The 23,289-nt window shown below is 34.7% G+C and overlaps 2 protein-coding genes across 2 annotated transcripts in view; one reads left to right on the forward strand and one right to left on the reverse strand.

Annotated features, from left to right (window-relative positions):
• LOC126745453 (neuralized-like protein 4) overlaps positions 1-4,889 on the forward strand; it is a 121,609-nt gene extending 116,720 nt beyond the window's left edge. The window contains exon 21 of the mRNA XM_050453311.1: positions 4,348-4,889. Coding sequence (XP_050309268.1) covers positions 4,348-4,595 — 248 coding nt within the window. The 3' untranslated portion in view covers positions 4,596-4,889. The remainder of the gene's footprint in view (positions 1-4,347) is intronic.
• LOC126745455 (guanine nucleotide-binding protein subunit beta-2) lies at positions 4,807-20,077 on the reverse strand. The gene is made up of 6 exons (XM_050453313.1): positions 19,911-20,077; positions 19,571-19,850; positions 19,346-19,511; positions 19,085-19,286; positions 5,195-5,411; positions 4,807-5,138 (listed from the first exon to the last, which is right to left on the reverse strand). The coding sequence occupies exons 1-6, from the start codon at positions 19,980-19,982 to the stop codon at positions 5,032-5,034; spliced, it is 1,044 nt and encodes a 347-aa protein (XP_050309270.1). The 5' UTR covers positions 19,983-20,077; the 3' UTR covers positions 4,807-5,031.
• Positions 20,078-23,289: the final 3,212 nt, after the last annotated feature.

Here is a 23,289-nt window from a genome sequence, read left to right on the forward strand (position 1 = left end):
AATATTTTACGCAGACAGCTGCTGACTCATCAGACTCACCATCATTCCCCTGCGAAAAGTGTGAACAGACGCCAAACCCAACTCAAAATGTATGCCCAAAGCGTTCATCTGATGCAAAATTATAGAAAAAGGACCTTTTAAATAATTGAGTCTTATGTCTTGGAACATGAATTGTGTTTCTTCTTAAGCCTAAATGGTAAACATCATTTCTAAAAGTAATCTTAAGGTATAGGTAAGGTGGACTACGGTATTTAAGAATTTTATAAACAAAATTAAGTGAATGAGCAACTCACGATTTTGCATATTTAACCACCCCAGCTCGGAAAGTCTATGGGAAACGCGATTATGTCTGCGTATGCCAAAAATTAGGCGAATACATGAGTTCTGAAGCTTTTGCAATCGGCACCTGTCATTATAGTCTAGGCACCAACCGTAAACAACATCGCAATAATTGCATTGTGACAGCACTAAAGAGTCACACAACATTTTTTTAATATATCTTCACTTAGATAATGCCTATGCAAGTAAATTAATTTTAAAGCAAAATACCCTTTTTTAGAACATTAGAAACGTGTTGATGAAATCGCAAATCACTATCCACTATTAAGTCCAAACTTTTGCAGTTATCTACAACAGGAATATTAGCATCACCCATCTTAATATTAATAGTGTTGCTGTTTAAAATATGGTTAATTTTTTGCTTATTACCAATAAACATTACAGACGACTTAGAAGGATTTAATTTTAGAAAATGCTTTGAAGAAATATCACATATGGCTTGTAAGTCTTGATTAATTTTTGCTTCCACATTTTTAGCATCTTCTGGCAGAAAAGAGTAATACAACTGAGCATAGTCGGCATAAAAATGGTAAAGGCAGTTTTTTAAATAAAAATAAAATCTAAAAGTATAAATAATAAAAAATAAGGGTCCTAAAATACCACCCTGAGGCACGCCATTATCAACTTCCAAGGGTTCAGATACATTTTCCTCTATCTTCACTCGCTGCACCCTACCGCTTAAATAAGAATTAATGAAATTAATAGCTTTATCAGAAAAACCTGTATAGTGAAATATAGACTTTAAAATTTCGTGATTAACAAAATCAAAGACTTTCGTGTAGTCCAATAGAACAAGGGCAGAAATCATACCATCATCCCTAGATCTTATGATGTCATCAATAACATCCGCCATTGCTGAAGCACAACTGAAGTTCTTTCTAAATCCAGACTGTTTAGGGGGCAAGATATCATTAGCATTTAAAAAATTTCGAATTTGAGTGTCTAAGATTCTTTCAAGAATTTTTGAAATTGTAGGCAGAATACTAATGGATCTAAACTGATTAAAATTTGTTGGATTATTTACCTTTGGCAATGGCATCACAAAGGCCTCTTTTCAACATTTGGGAAAATAGCTGCTTTCAATGCATTTATTAATTATATGCAATATAAAAGGTATTATATAAGGGCAGCACATATGAATTAATGTTATATTAAGATTGTCGATACCAAATGCTTTGGATTTAATGCTAAATAAAATAGAAAATATATATCATTATAACTCACTGTGCGAAATAAAAATAACGGGCAAGGAATTATTTTTATAAAAATTAATTATTTCCTGACTTTTATCGCTGCTAGGTACCTTACTGCTGTCAACAAAATAATTGTTGAAATTATCGGGATTTTTAAAAGCTCCAGGAATCTGTTTTTGCTTATAAGGTAATATTTTTCTTAATTCACTCCATTTTTCCTCATATGTACAGTTCCTAAATTTATTTCTATAAAAAGCTTTTTTTTTCTGCTCTAACGGCTGTGGTGGTATAGTTCCTAAGTTGCTTGTAATACTCCCACTTTGCAGGCAATTTACTTGTTTTGAAATCTTTTAGCGCTTTATCTCTTAGTTTTTGAAGAAATTTTATATTGTCTGTCAACCAAGGAGAGTTTCTCTTTTTTCGCACTGTAAATGTTTTAACAGGAGCATGGGTATCAAACAATTTTATTAGGTTGGTATTTAAAAATTTTACTTTGTCGTCAATAGATTGATAATCATATATAAGATGAAATGGACTGGCCTCTAGATCGGCCTGGAAGTTATCTAAGTTTATATTTTTTAGGGGTCTATAGGTCACGACTTTAGGAAGCACTTCCGGCACCATACCACTAAATTCAAAGAAAATGCCAAAGTGATCGGAAAACGTAGAGTTAATAATGCCACTCTCTAAAATATTTAGCTGATTAGTTAAAATAAGGTCGATAATAGAGCTGGTGCCATTAAAAATACGAGTCGGCTCAGCTATAACCTGCTTTAGATTAAAAGTCTCACACAAAGATATTAATTGGCGTGCATGGTTGTCATAAGCTTTTGAAACATCAATATTAATTAAGTGCCCGAGGCAGGTTATATGGTTAAAACTAGAAAACATATTAATTAGTGTTTCCTCTAATGTTAAGAAAAAACTTTGAATATTAGAATTTGGAGGTCTATAAATTATTCCAAAAATATGCGGTTCACCATCAATATTAATTTTTAACCAAAGGCTTTCTAAAAATTCATACATTTCAGACAAAAGAATTTCATAAGTTAATATGCTCTGAACAAAGGCAACAATACCGCCACCTCTATAATTTTGTCGATCATTTCTTATTAGTAGGTAATTAAGGATGCGTACAACATTACTATTAATATCGCGAGTCAGCCTTGACTCCGTAATTGCAATAAGGTTAAAATCCCCTGAACAGTATCTCGCAGAAAAATCATCAAAATAAGCCAACAGCGACCTACAGTTTATATGTGAAACCTTTACCAAGGTCATAAATTAATGTATATATTAGAACCTGTGTAAATAAGTAAAAACAAAAATAAAAGAAAAAAAAACTTAAATAGTGCGTTTGAGGAGATGTTATGGAGAAAAAAAAACTATATGTAACAAAAATTATAAAAAAAAGTGTTAAAAGAAAAAAAAAGGTAACTAAGAAATTTAGGAAGTTAGTTTGTCGCAAAGTTATCCAAGAACAAGAGTTTTGAGCAACCAAATAATCACGAAAGTACCTGTCATTTTATTCACATGTATTAGTCCTTTTCATGCCTATTTTTTAGCCCCACTAAATCACGTTCAGAACTCACACGATGAACGGAACCATCACTTGCTTTGACATAAATGTTGCCATTTGACACCCACGCACATTTGTTAGAAAAAAGGTCCGTTGCTTGATTTAATAAAGTCAGCCGTGTCTTAGTCAGATCTTCTTTAATGAAAACACCAGTGTTTTTAAGCATTTTTCTATTTTTAAGTACCGCCGATCGAACATCATCACTTGAAAACCGCATAAGCACTGCTGGCGGTTTACGGCCAGGAATTCTTTGCGAAATTCTGTAGCATTTTTTTGATTCGGTGGTATTGATATGTAAATTAAGTTTATTATTTAGCAGGGATAACACATTTTCTCAGATGTTTTCGTGTTGTTCAGCTTTTAAACCAAAAATCCGAATATTGTTGCTGCGCATGATTTGTTCTTGATTCTCTATCTGGGACCGGAGTTGATTGTTTTCGTCCTGTAGCTCACGTAATCCAGTTTTTAGGGTTGATATTTCTTTCTTTTGGGATTCGAGCTGTTTTTCGAACTTTTGTCCTATTAATGCTGCTACTTTTTCTGCAACATCCGATAGAAATCTAGCGTGAAAAACACTAGAGATAATGGATTTTATCTCTCTTACGTCAGTTGTTGACAAACCTATATTTTGGCCGGAAGCGATGTTGGCTAAAAACCCAAGAAAACTGGCACAAAACAGAACACACACTACAGAAAAACAGGTCAGTCGTCAAAAGAGGTTACTCTTTACCCCTAATATCACTTATGTATTAAAAAAAAAAACCTTTAAAAGAGCGACAAACACCACGTCTTGTCTATTCAAGCGCTATCTTTCAATCAATCAATATATCTGCTTAAATTTCCTCAAACGCATAAATCATAGTGAAAAACATAAACATAGCGAGTCCTGTCTTTAATTAAGTCCAAATAGTCGGTTTAAAGCAATATTTAGGGTTTGTTTTCTAGTTTTTTACTAACTTCTCGCTTTTTTATCTTCATTCTCTGAACTGAATTTTAAGCTCAGTTTGAATGCCTTTAACATTCTGCTATTACGTTCAGCACCCCTCCAAGTGATTCATTAAACCTATGATAAAAATCGAAAGAGTATACAAAAATTTTTAAAAATTATTGTCATGTCAGTTTTGGGTGTATGGTGAAAACTTTCTACGCAATACTCCACGGAAATACTTATGGAAAAAAAATTCTCTCACTTGTTGTGTAAATAATTGCTGCTTTTCACATAAACCTCTTTTTAAGGTCAGGCGCAGTGGTGTAACTTCACAGGTCAAAAAGGAGATGACGTTCAAGTTGTTTTCTACCCAAAACTTGAAAACGTCTTATCTTCGCCATTAACTATTGGTTACAATAAAAAAGCTTATGCCGCATTTAAACTTTACGTGAAACCAGGAGCTTATTCAATTACTAGGGAAACGGATATTGTAGAGTGGAGTACCAAAGAATCTGGCGCTATTGTACTAAATTCGCTTTTATTGCAAGTGAAATAAGTTGGCTTATATCCCTGCAAGTGACTGTATATATATTAGGTGAGTTTTAAATATTTTTTAAATGTTGATATGCCTGATTTGCTATTCTTCAGGTAAAGGTTTTTTGTAACTAATTAGAGGTTACGAAAATTATCTCTTAAATATCCATATAGGGTAAATCTGTGATGTAAAATACTCATTAATACTGAGAAATTTAAGGTATTAGTCGATGTTTGCAATAGCTTTTTTTATATTATACAGCTTATTTATTAGCAATTTTTTTAACAATAAATAAATAAATCGATCATCCAAATATATTATATCCATTTCTTTAAAAATATAACTTAACTAAAGTATCAATTTTGTTGGTTAATAAATATTATTAACGTGTAATACAGTTCATATCGTTTTATTTCTCCTAAAAATAACTAATATTAAAAAAAATAATTAATTAAGTTTATCCCCAAACACGAACGGCTTGGTCCCAGCTGCAAGAGGACAAGGCAATACCATTGGCGGCCATAGAAACCGATGTTATACGATTTTCATGTCCAGCTAAAACCCCTAAAAAAATCAAACATTTAACCAATATTATAACAGTACTTTAAAAGGTGATATACCATTATGTGTAGTTTTGAGTGTGTCCCACATATGGACATTGTTATCGTCTGAACCACACAATAGTATCCTGCCGCTGAGCGATAAAGCGCAAGACGTGAAACCGCTTTTGTTATTGGGCGGTTTATATTCAGCGATTTGTTGGTCCCCTCTGATGTCAAACATACGAGCAGATTTGTCCTCCGATCCGGTAGCGAAGGCGTATCCGCTAGGATGAAACTAACCAAAAACATGTATTGAAAGAAACTAATTATTAATTTATATGTAAAATAGCCTCATAAAAATGTACTAAACAAGAGAGAGAGAACTTTTGAGAAAAACTATTAACAAATATATTTATATTTTTTAAACATTCTTATTCAAATCACCGTAAAAAGGCATAAAGATCCTGCACATTATTCTATCACAGTGGAAAACCGCCTTGGTGGTGCCATATCCGAAAGTTAGCTGTCCAAAAGACCACAGTAACTTATCGAGACCACTCTAGTGCTATTCATACACTGCATCCGTAAAGTAGCAGATAAATTCAATAAAAAGGAAATGGACCCTTTCCGAAAAAAATGCCCGAACTTGTCGATTTTAATATTAAGTTTAGGGTTTTTCTACGTGGGAATTAAATATACAGGGTGACTCAAAAAAAAAGATATGACGTTATCAATATGTTTTTTTAAATGGAAACCACCATTTTTTAATGCAGAATCAGACAGAACGTATTTTTTTACAAAGGATATGGTACAAAATAATAGCGGTTACATAAGCAATTTTGAACGAAAAATGATGATAAAATGTAAAATTAAAGAAATACCTATCTAAATTAAATGTTGGTATTTTGGTTTTTTAGTTATTGTTGTCAGTGTCAAAAAGTAAATGTATTTTGGTGCAACTATTTAAAGTATTTTTACATTTGCAAGTGGTATGTATTCTTTTTGAGAGACGAAAGCAGTATCATCCTCCATTTTATAAGTAACTACACTTTATTACCTACTGTTATTGTATGAAATATGAGAAAATTAACCGAACGTGAAAGAATCGAAATCTTATGCATGATTGGTTTTGGAGATATGTCGCGTACTCAAAAGGAGGTGGTTCAGTTGTTTAATGTAACCCATCCTGATCGGTCGCTTATTAGCCAAAGCATGGTAAGCAGAGTTGAAGCAAAGTTTCGTGAATTCGGGTATGTTCGGGATACTCAAAGAGCTGGTCGGGGTTCAATAACTGAAGAAAATGAGCTTAACGTTCTGTTAAGGGTCCAAGATAATCCCAAAGCCACAATCACAGGCACGGCTTCTAATATTAAGCTATCGCGATCTACTGTGCATAAAGTATTGAAAAAAGCAAAGTTCCGCCCTTATGAAATATTCTTACTATAAGAGCTATAGGAAGATAGCTCGTATAGTAAAAATAGAGATTTTGTAAAACGGATAATATTTTCTGACGAAGCAACGTTTACTCTAAACGGCCATGTGAACAGACAGAATTGTCGATACTGGCCGACCGAAAATCCCTCATTGGTTCACAGAATGTCATACACAACACCCTCAAAAAGTCAATGTGTAGTGCGGTATAGTGGGAAGAAGAGGTTTAGGACCTTATTTTTTTGATGACTCTCTCACTGGTGAGAGGTATTTGGACTTTCTTCAAAATGATCTTATCCCCGCTCTGATAACTTTGTATCTGGATTTGGAAGAACCCAACATGCACCAACGTGATCTTTTTTTTCAGCGAGATGGAGCCTCGCCACACTATGCTTTATCCGTACGCAATTATCTAGATGAAGTTTTCCGAAATCGTTGGATAGGTAGACGAATTCATTGAATGGCCACCCAGATTGCCAGATTTAACTTGCCTCGATTAATATTTATGGGGATACTTAAAAAATAAAGTGTATGTCACTAAACCAGCAAGTTTAGAAGATTTAAAAGAACAAATACGCCGGGAAATTAGAAATATTACTCTAGATGTCATTGACAACGTCAAAAAGAATTTTTAAATCGCCTTCGTTATTTTTAGGTTGTTAACGGTGCTCAATTCGAATATTTAATTTAGATAGGTATTTCTTTAATTTTACATCGTATCATATACTTGTATCATCATTTTCGTTTAAAATTGCTTATGTAACCACTTATCATTTGTACCATATGCTTTGTAAAAAAGCGTTCGACAACACCCCTTTCGCATTAATCTGCCAAGCACTCGAGAGCTGCGGCTCAGAACCCTGTTTGGTTAGCTGGATAGAGGTCATGCTCTCGAAACGTCATGCATCTTCCCAGCTCAACAACGAGATTGTCAAAACGTTGGCGGCTAGGGGCTGCCCGCAGGGAGGAGTATTGTCCCCTACTTTGTGGTGCATTGTGGTCGACAGCCTGATAAATCTTTTAAACAATGCTGGCCTATACGCACAGGCCTACGCTGATGATCTGGTAATCATTTGCCCGTCTCAATGCGGGGCCCTATGATGAAGCCCTGCGTATGGTATGATGCTCATGCATGGTGCCTCTCGGGGGGTCTCAGCATTAACCCCAAAAAAGCAGAGCTCCTACTATTTACGAAAAGACCTAACTTTTGCACGCCCCCTGTTATATCTCTAGGTGGCGTGCAGCTGCATTACTCCAGGACAGTTCGATTTCTGGGAATCAAGTTAGATCCCAAACTCTCCTGGTACGATCATGCGGACACCAGAATGAAGAAGGCCACCTGCGCGCTATGGGCCTGCAGGCGGGTTTTCGGCAATACCTAGGGTCTGTCTCCTAAGATCCACCACTGGATCTACTCGCGCATTGTGACCCCTTCCCACATACGGGGCTATATTAAAATGCGGACAGAAAATCCTAAAGTGCGGACCCGCAATACAGTCGTATCAATATGCTCGGACAGCAGAGCTGTCATTAAGGCTATCACGGCCGCAAAGGTAAGCTCCAAGCTTGTACTAGAGTGCATAAAAGTCCTGAAAAAACTGGTGCAGGTTGGCTGCAGGGTCCAGCTCGTCTGGATACCTGGCCATGCAGGTAATGAGGAAGCGGACTCTTGCCAGACTGGGATCCGCGAACGTGCCGATGGGGCCGGAATCCATAATTGGTATCGCCAAATGCGTAGCGGTCACGTCAATGAAGGGTCTGCTGGACAAGTGGACCCACCGAAGATGGACTGAGTCCCCTGGTATAAGACAGGCCCAAGCGCACATAGGTGGGCCCTCTGCCTGTTTCACCAAAAATCTACTACGTCTAAAAAGGCGCGAAATTCGGTTAGTGACAGGTCTTTTAACCGGTCACTGGCACTTAAGAAGCCATCTTCATACCATCGGTATTGCGGACAACCCGGAATGCCGCTGGTGCTGTGAGGAGGATGAAACCATTGACCATGTAGTCGGGGAGTGCCCAGCACTCACGCGCGCCAGATTCAAATACTTGGGTAACACTTTCAGTGTACCGAGTGACTTTAAGTCCTTCAGACCAGAGAGCTTTATCGGTTTCTCTAAGGCCGTTGGGCTCTGGTAACCCCCGGTGGGGCATGACGGATCCATCAGCAGACCTATATGCACAACTGCCTTGCCTGCCCACTGTTTCGACAATTTCAATTTCATTCAGCGTTCTTTCTGATTCTGCATTAATAAATTGTGGTTTTTATTTAAAAAACACATTGATGACGTCATATTTTTTTTTGAGTCACGTTGTATATTTAATTTCCACGTAGAAAAACCCTAAACCAAATATTAAAATTGGCATTTTTTTCAAAAACGATCCATTTCATTTTTATTGAATTTATCCGCTACTTTACGGATATCCAGGGTGTCCTATTTGGCCTTGTGTGACTATTGCTATTTCTCAAACTATAGGAGATAAGAGGGCGGGTAAATTAGGAAACAGTTGCCAATTTTGGTGCTTATTCTAAATCTTTTTACAGGGTTGCAAAATGTTTATTAGTTCGTAAATTACAGGGTGATTTATAAAAAACGCGAAATTTTATTTTACTTAATATTTCCAAAACTATTGATTTTAGAAACTTATTTTTAATTACAAAGTTTTATATTTTTTGTACTTATTTTTTGTCCAAGATAAGGATCCTAAGCATGGGGATCCCAGTACCTATTGAAGTTACAGCCTAGGTTAAATTAGAAAAAAGTTGCGTACTGTGAAGCGTATTTAAATGCCATTGAAAAAATTTTCATGGCCTGCCGAGACATTGGGAAATAACAGAAATTTGGCAAAACGGATTTTATTTTTTTCTAACCTTATTTTAAAAGATATAAAAAAACTAACAACACTTTTTCATTGGCACTTTTTAAGAGCTACGTGATGGCGTTTTTAGATTTAGTATCCGACGTTTCGTTTTCGAGAAACCATCATCAACTTTATTTTTTTATATGGCCCGGAAAAAAGTATATCCTGTATCTGATTCCATTTTTTATTACAAATTCAACGATGTATCACATGTCACATTTTTTTTATTGGATGCGAGAATAAATGCGATTTTCCTATTTTTTAACATATTTTTAAGTAGGCTTTGCAAACAAAATAATGCTATGACATTTTGACATACCTAAATACCTGTCATGAGTCATTGATTTCACATATTAGTTAATTATCTACTTACAAAGTAATGAAACATACTAGGAACTATTTATAAACAAAAAAAATTAATCTACCATAAGAAAAACATTATTTTAACTAGAGTCCATAAAATGAGAGAATATGCCGGTGACGTCAGACTTCGCGCATCTAAGCTGGCTATCGTTAAGCGTAGAAGCGTAGAATTCTAGCAGATGTGAAACAGAGAGATGCACACTCGTGAATAAAAATTTAACAATTGTATAGATTTTACAAACAATTTGATTCTGGAAATGGTACAGAATCAATTTGTGTAGAATTTCTCTATGCTATTGTGTTTAAACAACTGTGGTTCTATAATCCACAAATTGTGTATCAATTTGATTTATTTTATTGTATGTTTAGTACACTATTTGTGTACTTAAATTCGACAATATTTTATATTTATTTAATATAATTGTTCAGTAAAAAAGCACAATTTGTGCATTTTAAATACACACGTTAGTGTAGTTTGTTTTAACAATATATTTTATTTTCTTTCATTTCAACTATTAAATTTTATTACAAAGTTTTGTATTTATATTCATAAAAATTTAAAAATAATCAATAAATTTGTATAAAAAAAATAAACAAATTGTTTAAAAATTTAAAATACATTTTAGAGAATTTCGTCATAAATCTGTGTAATAATAAATTCTAGTGCGCCTGGGAAAAACAGGATAAAAAAAAGCTGTTTTTTTATTTTAACAATTTATTTAATTGTATGAAATATTTTCGAAAATTCCACCATTAATACATTAAAGCAATGTATTAAATCTTTTCTTCAATCGTTTCAAAGTTTTTTCCATAGATATTTTACACTATCTCCTTTATAGCTCCATGTAAGTTTAGGGGATCTTGGTGGACACGATATATCTACAGGAGCCTTCCTTCCTATCCAATAAAAAAAATCTTAATTATTTGTTTTAATAGTAATAGCCTAGGTAATTTTTAAGAAATTTTTAAAATTTAATTTTAAAAGGTTTTTAGTTTGTTGATAATAGTTTAGTTACCATAGAGAGTGTGAGAGCTGGTGGCTGCCCACAGTGAGTAGGTATATGTAGGTATAGGTGTTCAAATTTCCTTACAATACTACTACAGGACTTGAAAAGGATGGTACAGGACTGTCAGACAGTGCTATGATTAAGTAGATACCATTTTGTAATACAAATTGAAATACAAATGCAATAAAGGTTACAAATTTAACCGACCTCTACATTAAAATTGGATAGGTATAAAGATAAAAAAGATGTAAAAAAAGTAAGTATACCTACTTATCTATTCTATAAGTAAAGTTATCAGTTATCACTGAACAGTTAAACTAAATAGGTACCAGCTACCTGTCTAAACATCAAAATATCCAGTAAATTCCAAAGTATACAATAAATGCAAAAAAAAATATGGTGCTTACCTAATTACCTACCTAATTACCTACCTACAAACTGCTCCTGGAGTTGGTCCAATAAACCCCACTCCTTAAGTTTATCTTCAACGAATATATTCATTTTTTTCTTATGCAATTTTAACACTTAACAAAACGAAAAAACCTTAAAACAAATTAATGCGGGCCGATTGATTGAAGGACTGAAAAATGGAACAGTTGAACACCTGTGGCACTGGGAATTATAGCAATGCTGCCAAATCAAATGTGTCTTAAAGATTACACCGCCAATTAAAAAAGTTACGTTTCCTTTTTCCTTGCGCGTGTTATTATCACGATATGATTTAAATAAATAAAATTAGAACTTATGCTGATTGGGCTTATTTTTAAATATCCTATTAAATCATTTTCAATTAACAACTTTAAATCGACTGCAAATTTTGATGCATACCTTTACAACTGTTTAATATTGAATCTGGCAACATTGACGCTAACAACGAAGTTCTAGCGGCAAAGGCAAGGGCGTCGGGCGCGTCCTCCTTTATACACAATTGTGTATTATAACTACACAATACATAGTTTAAAATTCTATAATTGTGAAGGGCTATTAGCAAGAATCTTTTTTATTCTACACAATTGTAAATAAAATCAAAACAAGCCAGAATAAAAAAATAATTAAAAATTGTAGTAAAAATATACTTGGTTATTAGATTTTTTACCAAACTGCATTGGATTTAAAAAAAAAAATGTGGAATATTTATACACATTCTCTTAATAATTAATATCCACTTATTGTATTAATTTAATATGCAATAATTGTATGAAATATACACATTAAAACATATACAAAATGCCTGAGAATTTTTATACAGGACTGTGAGATATTATCTAACAATTGTGTATTAAAATTAAACATTTTTTTTTACACAACAAAATGTGAAAAAATCCATCGGGATTTTTCTGTGTGCATGTATTCACGGTCAAGTAAACCTAATCAGGGAAATATGGGACCTCCCCTCTATTGATTTTTTGGTTTAAATTTAAGTTTGTGCGCATTTTACGTCACCGGCATATTCTCTCATTTTATGAACTCTACCTACACAAAGAAAAATAAATAAAATTTTAAAATAACTGAGACAAGTAAATCAATATTTTTTAATTTAATTTAAAGCAGATGTTTAAAAATATTCCCGTTATTTTCCAAACATAAATAAGATCTTACGGTAGAATTTAAAACAACACGCAACATGTCAGGTGTAATGCTATTGAATGCGTTAGTTACACATTTTTGTAATTGCTGCTCAGTCTCAAAAGAATGCTGGTATATTTGGTTTTTAAGAAACCCCCAAAGAAAGAAGTCTAGAGGCGTTAAGTTTGGGGATCGTGCTGGCCAAGGCACTGCACTGGCGGTTCCAATCCACTTTCCATCAGGAAATCTTTGCGTAAGATACTCGTGAACCTGCCTTGAATTGTATGCAGGAGCACCATCTTGTTGAAACCAACAACTATTGAATTGGGCCAGTGGTAAGCAGTCTTCCAAATTACTTTCCAACAATTGAAGGTATCGTTCTCCAGTTAATGAATTATGGGTAAATGAATGGACCCAGTATTTTGGTGCCGAAAATCCCACACCACATATTAAGCCAAAGCACTTTTTTTATATTTTTTTTTATTTCGAGGATTTTGTTGCGCCAAGTAATCACTATTCCGGCGATTCAAGACACCATTATTAGTCACTAAACTTTCTATTCAAATTCTAAATTTATACGGATGATATTTATTTTTACGTAAAATAAATTTGGCTACTCCTACATTTTTCTCAATTTGCCTAGTAGAGATAGTAGGGTTCTCAACAACTGCTTGTAACAAATTATTTTAAGTGTCTTCAAAAGATTCCTTTTTCCTAGATAAAACTGGCTTTTTAAATGCACCGTATTCTTTTAAATTTCGCGCCAACTTTAATAAAATTGACTTACATGGCTGGTTTATATCTGGAAATTTATTTAAATACCTTGCTGCTGTATTTACAGTGTTCTTCTGGCACAAAATGGAGCAGGTCAGCATGTCAAACTTTTCTTCATTACTATAGTGACCACCTGGCATATTTAACGATATTAACATAAGAAAAAAATAGTCAACAATAAACAATAAAAACTGTAACAACAACAACAAAAACTCTAAAAACAACTGAATAACTCTAAATTAACTCAATAATTATTATTTTATCCGACCACTAACATAAAATTAAGCCATATGTGATAGAGTAAGAGGTATTTACGTCAAAATGTCAAAGCATTATTTGTTTGCAAAGCCTACTCAAAAATATGATTAAAAAATAGAAAAATCGCATTTATTCTTACATAAAAGCATAAAAAAATGTGACATGAGATACATCGTTGAATTTCTAATAAAAAATGGAATCAGATACAGTGTATACTTTTTTTCCGGGCCATATAAAAAAAAAAGTTGATGATGGTTTCTCGAAAACGAAACATCGGATATAAAATCTAAAAACGCCATCATGTAGATCTTAAAAAGTGCCAATGAAAAAGTGTTGTTAGTTTTTTTATATCTTTTAAAATAAGGTCAGAAAAAAATAAAATCGATTTTGGCAAATTTCCGTTTTTCCCCACTATCTCGGCAGGCCATGAAAATTTTCTCAACGGCATTTAAATACGCTTCAAAGTACGCAACTTTTTTCTAATTTAACCTAAGCTGTAACTTCAATAGGTACTGAGATCCCCATGCTTAGGATCCTTACCCTGTATATATTAATATTAATATAATTCCATTTTAGACACAAAATGACTTGGTTTTTATTAACCTTTAAAGAGTATACATTTTGTTTAGCTGTCATTATTTTTATTTATTTATTAATCATCTGCTGAATAACATTATTGCTACTAAATGCTAAACATCAATATAGAAGGAGGTATTTAAAAAAAATAAATATTACAACAATGATCTGACTAACTTTATAATAAATTTATTTTTAAGAAACAATATAATAATGATTAAAAATATTGAATGGAGAAACTTGTCAACCAGCAAATTTTGAAATAACTAGAGTACACCAACATCATTAGTGACGTCATTAAGGTTTTCGAAAACATAGGTCTACTAACGATCTGTTGGTCTATGTCACGCATGTTTGAAAAGGCTATCGTGAAATATAGTAAATCCCATGAATAGATCTGAATATTTCAAAGGCATTCGTTAGAGTCTGGCATAAAAACTTCTTCACAAACAAACTGTATTCTTATGGTTTGCCACCAATTCTCATTGTTTGGCTTGGAAGCTTCCTTGCGAACGGATCCATCTAGGTTGCCATTGATGGACACACCTCGCAGAGGTTACAAATTAACGCTGGTGTCCCTCAAAACTGCATCTTGTTCCCTATTCTCTTCCTGTTATATATCAACGACCTTCTCGACAAGACTTTTAATCCAACTCACAGCTTTAATGAAGTAATAGCTAACGCGGCTACTTGAAAAGTTGAAGCTCCCTTTGAACCGCAACGAACTCAAGATGGTTCCGATTTACGAATGTAAAAAAAGTGAAAAAATGTATTCATATTATGATTGGTAAGTAGTCTAAATTTTAATATTTTGTTATTATGAATAGTTTTAAATATTTGCTAGAGGTTCTTGTAAATATCTGATATAGTTTTAAATGTTTTTGTAGTAATATATAAAAATGACAAGGCATTTTTTGTGCATTGGGCACGTATAATAACATTTTAAAATTTTGTTTTTTTTTTAAGGAAAAAGCCACTGCTGAACCGCTAGAAGAATCCGAAAAGTTGGACGAGGATGATGTTCTAATATTGCCTCAAAGTATGTATATTACTCTCCCAGAAAATGATGGTGAAAATACCGATTGCCACTCAGGGGATGAGGAGGATAACGATCCAAACCAGTACCTGGCAACTCATGGCAGACGGCAAGCTTATGTATAACAAAGAGAATAGGCGCACTTTATTAAATATGGAGAACCATTTACAAGGACAGCAAGGTTATAAAAGGTTAGGAGGTTACTGAAACCATGCAACCTCCTAAAAAAAGAGTAAGCCCGAACTAAAATTTCAATGGGAGAAGGGTTATTTGAATAGATCAGATGTCTCTTAGAGTGGTAAGAGTGGTACTCTGGTACCACCATTGATGCTATCTAAGGATAGTCATCCTGTTGAATTTCTACAACTTTTTATGAGTCAGTCACTTATCTTGTTACATGACGGTGCTCCAGTACATTTTAGTTTAGTTGCTCGGCAGTATTTAGATATTACATATTCAAACCCGTGGTGGATAGGTCGGGGAGGTACCCAACCTTGGCCCCCACGATCTCCCGACCTAAATCCCCTTGAATTTTTTCTATAGAGCCACCTAAAAGATTTGGTTTATAGAACTCCAACTGAAAATGTGGAGGAGTTGCGGAATCGCATTATAGTGTCTTGTAAAATAATTCCTAGGAATTTTCGAACGTGTCCGCTAATCAATGAGACGTACACTAGACGCTTGTATTGATGTTCAAGGTGGCCACTTTGAACAACTTTTGTAATCTTGATAATCTAAGTATTCCTTGAATAAATAATAATTAAAAATTGCGTATTTTATTTCATCACTCAAAAACTGTGTTATTTTAAGAAAAGAATGCAGGAGCGAAAATGTTTCATTTTTAAATTACAAATCTCCAGTTCTGTAACAAATGCCATAAAATAATAATAATAATGAAAAAAATATAAACAATATAACTAATTCGTGAATTATACGGTAAAATACTCAAAAAAAATTTTCCTTTATTTGAGCTTGTTCAAACAATAAATTATATTTATTTATTGGAATTCTTCTGGTTGGCGGTTACGTTCGTCTACCACGCCGAAGAATGATTTGGGAAGAAGCGAAAGATGTACATAATTCACTAGTAACTCAGTCAATGAGATGCAATCGGTTTGAGGAAATATGCAGATTCTTTCATGCTACTGATAACAACGCCTTACCTCAAGGGGACAAAATGGCTAAGTTGCGCCCAATTATTGACACGTTGAACACGAAATTTACACCATACGAGGTCTGGCTATTAAATAACGAGACTGCGTGCCTAGAGGGCGCCCTAGACGGCTGGGGAAAAAAACGAGTAGTGCGTTGGGTATCTAGATATCTTGTCTATGCACGTACCAAAACACGTTTTCGTCACTATTATAGTATTCGTGCAGTAGCGGTTTGAAACGGACGTGTTTTTTCCTCGTGCCGAAAACCATGTGTGACGAAAAACAAGAGCAACGCATCAATCTTAAATTTCTCGTTAAATTGAGAAAAACTCCGACTGAGTGCTATAAATTGTTGCAAGAGGCCTATGGGAAAAATTCTCTCTCTCGTGCGCGTGTTTTTGAGTGGTGTAAGCGCTTTAGTGAGGACCAAGAGAGCACTGAAGATGACCAGCGGTCAGGTCGCCCTGTCACTCTTTCAACTCCGAAAACAGTGACCAAAATCCACCAAATTGTGCGTGCAGATCGTCGAATGAGCACCCGGATGATTGCCGAGGCTGTAAACGCCGATAAAGAAACGGTTAGAAAAATTTTACACGGGGAATTACACATGACAAAAGTCTGTGCGAAGTTGGTGCCAAAAAACCTGATTCCTGACTAAAAGCTCTTGCGTCAACAGGTCTGCTCAGATTTCCTTGAAAGGTTAGAAAAAGATCCCGGACTGATGAAAAACATTATTACTTGCGAAGAAACGTGGATTTTTCAATACGATGTTGAAACCAAGCGGCAATCGATGCATTGGAAGACGCCTGTATCGCCCAGAATAAAAAAAGCAAGGATGTCCAAATAAAAATTCAAGGCAATGTTGATCGTTTTTTTCGACATTAACGGTATCGTGATGACCGAAGGGGTTCCAGAGGGTCAGACTGTCAACCAGACTTACTATTTGTCAGTGTTGGCAACACTGCGAGAACGAGTTCGTAAGAAACGGCCCGAGTTGTGGAAAAACAACTCGTGGATTTTGCACAACGCACCTGCCCATAACGCGCTATCTGTGAAGCAGTATTTGGCCGGTAAGCGCACACACACAGTGCTCGAACACGCGCCGTATTCGCCAGATTTGGCCCCGTGCGACTATTTTTTGTTTCCGAAGATAAAATCTGCTTTGCAAGGGACCCGATTTGAGTCGATGGAATCGGTTAAGCAAAAAACGGCAGAGCTCCTCAAGGCCCTCACCAAAGAAGACTTCCAGCACTGCTTTGATCAATGGAAAAAACGTATGGAAAGGTATGTGGTGAGGGGAGGAGAGTATGTTGAAGGGGAGCATTCGAATGTAGAATAATTTTCATAATGAAACCATTTTTCGTAACCAGTCTCGTTATTTAATAGCGAGACCTCGTATGCACCCTTTCAGCCAAACATTTCAATAGACGAGTCGATGGGTACTTAGTATGGAAAACATGGCTGCAAGCAATTTATACGCAGTAAGCCGATTCGATTCGGATACAAAGCTTGGGTTATGAGTACCAAACCAGTTTATTGCTTACAGTTTCAGATTTATTAAGGACGAAAAAACAAAAAAATTGTCAGTGAAAGTCAAGCTCTTGGAGAATCTGTTGTACTAAACTTTGCTGAGGTTCTGCAAAGAGAATATTACAAACTGACTCAGATAAATTTTGAAGCAACAAGGACAGTGAGAGAAAATAGAACAATAAAATGTCAATTAAATGACTCAAAGTTAATGATAAAGAGAAAGTATAGTAGGTATAAAATGGAAGGACAATAGTGTTGATACTGTTCCATTAAATAAGTACGGTGTTGAGCCATTACAAAAATGTAAAAGATTTTCAGTTCAAGAAAAAATTAAAGTTGATGTTCCACAACCCCATGCAATAAGAATATATAACACATTCATGAGGGGTGTTGATCAAATGGATAATAATATATCTAATTATCGAATTTCTATGAGGGGCAAAAAGTGGTATATCCCCATATTGTATGATTTATTTGATCGTTGATAATGCTAGTCAACTAGCCCGTGCATACGGGTATGAACAAGATAATCTTTATTTTCGAAGAGAAAAGAGAGATACGGAGTAAGGCCAAAAATGCCTGGGCCAAAGAGATCTTCTGTATATTGTACCACTTCGGAAGGACGACACTTGATAGTTTGTCAATAGCTAAGAAGATGTTCTCTATGTAAAAACAAAACCACAAAATTGTGTGAAACCTGTCAAATTCCACTTCACGACAAATGTTTTGATGACTTCCATAAAATGTAACTACTTTATAATTTTTCCATTTAAAATATCCGAAAATAAGAAATATATAATTAAGTTTTCTTTTTTATTTAATAAGCGCCCAATCATCAAAAACCACGCTTCTAAAAAAATGTTTACCATTAAAAAAAAGTTCATAGTTCTGGGCATTAATGGGTTAAAAAGCTGCTTGATTTTAACCACAAGAGTCTTATTCCTATAAGAGATAACTAGAGGATTGGACAGTTTGACGCATAGAAGGAAAGTGGCGGACCTAACTCTGTTTTATCGATACCATCACTGTAAATGCTCTTCTGAACTGCCCCTTATCATTTCACCTAGAGCTATACACGCAAGATCTCATGAATATCGAGTGCACCTGTAGACTTTTTTATTGAGAAGTGCGAGTCTGTGGAATCAACTCCCAAAGCACGTCTTTCCCGAACATTACAACTTGCAAAGCTTTAACAAAAATATCCACACACATTTGTACCACTGGCGCTACTCGTGATACTCGAGCACCATAGGATCTGCCCTTTTGTGCAAGTGTATTCCGTAAAAAAAAAACAAAGTGCCCTGGATACAATCTAATAAATTTGATAAAATTATTTAGTGCCTTTTATGGACTATGAAAAAATATTAATACCTATTTATGGGTATATTAAATTAAGCCTTTAAATACTTACACAAACAGAATTGACATCAGCGCTATGTCCGAAAAAGGTTTGTTTTGGTTTCATATCTCGAACATCCCAAAGCATGCATGTTTTGTCAACGCTTCCGGTTACGAAACTGTTGCCGTCTTGAGACAAACTGATGGACACTACGTCGCCGTTATGAGCGACTACGTCCGATGTTTTGCGTCCAGTTTCTAAATCCCACTGGCATCTACATGTTTCAAAAAATATTATCAATTCTGAATCTGTTCAGGAAATCTTTATACTTACACTTTCATATCTCCACTTCCAGTAATAATGTGCTGATCGCTTAAAAAACGACAGGAGCTTAAAAACCCGTCATATCCCGCCAGTTCTCTGGACATTTTTGCCACTCCAGATGCATCTCTATTATTCAAATCGTATACTGTGCACATATTATCCATGCCACCACAAGCTAAAAATCATTGTTACAACTTTATATAGAGAATTAGCCCTATTGTCTTTATATCTCACCAACAAAATTCCCAGACTGCGCGTAAGTAACGCTCATAACCCATGCCGATCTCAACGGTATAATTTGAATTTTATTACCCGTATAAGTGTCCCAGATGATCAGTTTGCCATCCAGGGAGCCTGTAACGCAGTGTCTGCTATCACCGCTGTAGTGAACTGAATTAACTTTGTTTAGATGACCTTTTAGTAGTTTTTTTGTGGATAGTTTCACTGATGGGGCATTAGACACTGCGCTGCAGCAGCTTTCTAGGGTGGTGTCTGCACACTGCTTTTGGGCTTCCTATCATGTAATTTTGATACAGTAGATGATTATATTATGTCCCCTTAACGTCGTATTTACCTGTAACTTTTTATAAAGTTCTTCTAGTTCTTTCCGTAGTGCAACAGCTTCGGGATCAGTCTTTGGACCCATATTTCGTGAAAGCCGCTCACTAACTCACCACAAAAATAACAATAATCCTTCATAAACTTTAAGCGGTTTCTTAAACGGTCAAACTTGAAATGTCTCGGATTATTTTCAGAACTACATGGCTAATCTTTTTAGCTCTTAATTTAATTAACCGAGCAACGGAAGCCATATATAGATCGATCAAGTTTAACCTAATTTTAGCTTCAGCATTTTGAAATTAATTTACTCAAGTGATAAAAACATTCATTTTATATTACTCCGACTGTCCTCTAGTAAATTAAGCATTAGGTCATATGGATAAATATATTTTTAATTTTTTTTTTATTTTGTCAAGTTTTCTTTTTCTAATTGAATGCCCTGAATACATATCTGTAAATAAATTAGAGCTCTTAAATATTTCTAAAATTTTAACATAAATTAAATATTTAAATTTTTTATTTAATAAAAAAATAAATATTTAAAAATTGAGAAAAATAAATAGTCACAACACACAACAACATCTAGAAATATCAACAGATTCAACGATAACACAAATACTCAAAAATCTAAGAAGGCAAGCGAATAAAACCCAACAGACCAACATTGAAAAACATAAATAATAACAATAAAGCAATGAAAATTATAAATCTCGCAAACAAAGCCTTACAAGAAATAATGCACAGAAATAGACAGAAATATTGCTCATAACTGAAACAAAAACCTCAGAAACCCAAAACTAGCGAAGAAGATAAGCCATGGAAAATTAGGATACATAATCAAATTGTTAATTTAAAAAAGACAACTCAATTAAACGAACTAAATAACTTAGACTCATAACAATGAGGAAACAAAAAAAAACACAATACGATAATACAGAATGATTCTCAACCTATGCGCATAAACTTGGGAAATGATAGCTGATGAGTAATAATGAGTAATAATGGAAAAAAATGTAGTAAAATATTTTTAGTTTTGGAGATATCCATATTTTTTTAAATAAAAAAACGTGTATTTTTTAACGTGTTTAATTTAAACTAATTTAAAGCAACCGTTCGAAGTTGTTTCCATTATTTTCGATATAGACTTGAGCTCGTCGAATCCATGAAGACGTATATGCACGGGCCAAACCAGGCTGTAGGCGAGTTGCGTCACTGGCAGCGTTTATGCGATGTCGTAGCTCTTGCTTTCACCATTGTTTTCATATGACCTCACAAATAAAAGTCTAATGGATTAAGGTCAGGCGAGCGAGGGGGCCACCCAACTGGGCCATCGCGGCCTATCCATCGTCCGGGAAACACACGATCTAAATGTTGTCGCACTGGTCGTGAAAAATGTGGAGGAGCACCATCATGAAGAAACCACATGTTCTGCCTAACGTTGAGATTCACGTTTTCAAGGAGCACTGGTAAATTGTTGCGCAAAAATTCTAAATACCGAGCACCAGTCAAACGATTTTCCAGAATAAAAGGTCCGATGAGCATCCCGTTCAGAATTCCAGCCCATACATTTACAGAAAAACGTTGTTGAAAGTATGTTCTCCGTGTAATATGCGGATTTTCCAAAGCCCAGTAATGAGTGTTATGAAAGTTGAAAATTCTATTGCGCGTAAAATTTGCCTCATCCGTAACTAAAATGTTCATGGTAAAGTTTGGGCTTAACTGCTGGTGATGTAACAACCGCTCACAAAAGTGTACTCGAAGCGGCAAATCTCTTGGAAGTAGGGCTTGTACCCTCTGCACATGAAACGAGTACTGCACCTCGTGCCTTAAAATTTGCCAACTTGTAGATTGCGATATTCCAAATCGCGCTGCAATTGTCCTAGTGCTAATTCCAAGTTGTTCTTCAATAACTTCTAAAATATCCTCCTCCAGATTTAGAATGTACCTAGGTCTAATAGCTCCTCCATCTTGTCCAGGCCGCGGCCGCAAATTGCCAGTTTCTCTACCCCGCTGAATAACACGTAAGAAAGCCCCACGTCTCGGGTGATATCTTCGGGGAAATCTTTGATAAAGATTCCAAACAACAAATTCCAAACATTATGACTTGTTTACTGTCAGTTATTAATAAACAAAATAAGTTCGTCTGATACACGTTCTGTTGACATTTGATTAACTTTATTTCGGAAATCAAAAATATTTTACTACATTTTTTTCTCATTATTACTCATTATTGATCTTCATCTACCATTTCCCAAGTTTATGCGCATAGGTTGAAAATCACCCTGTATAACTTAAAAAATATAAAAGATCATACAAAAATATCTGAATTAGAATAACTATATCGAACGAAAAGACTAATAACAATAAAACAAACAATTTTTAGACAATGCAACCAAATTTTACAACAATTATATTTTAGGTAAAAAATTCACTTAAAATGGAATACCTACTGAAGAGAAAATAGAAAAATATTGGAAAAGCATATGGAAAAAAGATGTAAAATACAACTGCAAAGTAAGACTGGATGCAGAAAGAATATGAGACGACAGCTAAAAATAAAAGAATGATATGAGAAAGTATCACGAAAGTAGAACTCAAGACAGGTCTTAATCGCGCTTCAAATTAGAAAACGAAAATATAGAACGCATACCAAACTTCTGGTGGAAACAACTAGAAATAACTCACAAATATTTGGCTCAAGCTTACAATAATTTAATGGATGACAGCTAAAATATACCTGAATGGCTGACAGAAGGGAAAATACATCTTATATCAAAAAGTAAAGAATTTGAAGAATATAAAAATTAGCAGCGTCTGCCTTAACACTATGTTTAAAATGCTCACGAAAATAATTTCGAAAAGAATGTATAGGTATACGTTCTGCCAAAGAATAACTTATTTACAGATGAGCAAAAAGAATGTGTAAAAGATTGCCGTGGATATAAAGATCACCTCCTCACCAATAATAAAATTTAAAAGAGCCCTTCTAGATATATCTGGAGCATTTGATAACACGTCACATATGGGGGTCCAATATGCCCTAGAAAAGAGAAATTTGAACAAAACCATAAATCGATGGATTGGTAAAATGCTTGCCACAGACCATACAGTGGGTAAACAGTCCACAACCAACTACTCGTGGCATGCCACAAGGAGGGATAACCATATCCTTACTATGGAGTCTAGTAGTCGAAGAACTACTTCAAATATTGACAAATCATGCATAAAATATGCTGACGACATCGTCATTATAGTCAAGGGCACATTGTACGACCTCATAGAAAGAACCCTAAGCATTACGGCAGAATGGTGTACATTAGTATGGCTAAGTATCAATTCGGCAAACACTATTATTGTAAATGATTATTTTACCATGCACTCGTAAATGAAAG

Source organism: Anthonomus grandis, chromosome 16, assembly GCF_022605725.1.
Source record: "Anthonomus grandis grandis chromosome 16, icAntGran1.3, whole genome shotgun sequence".
NCBI lineage: Eukaryota > Metazoa > Arthropoda > Insecta > Coleoptera > Curculionidae > Anthonomus > Anthonomus grandis.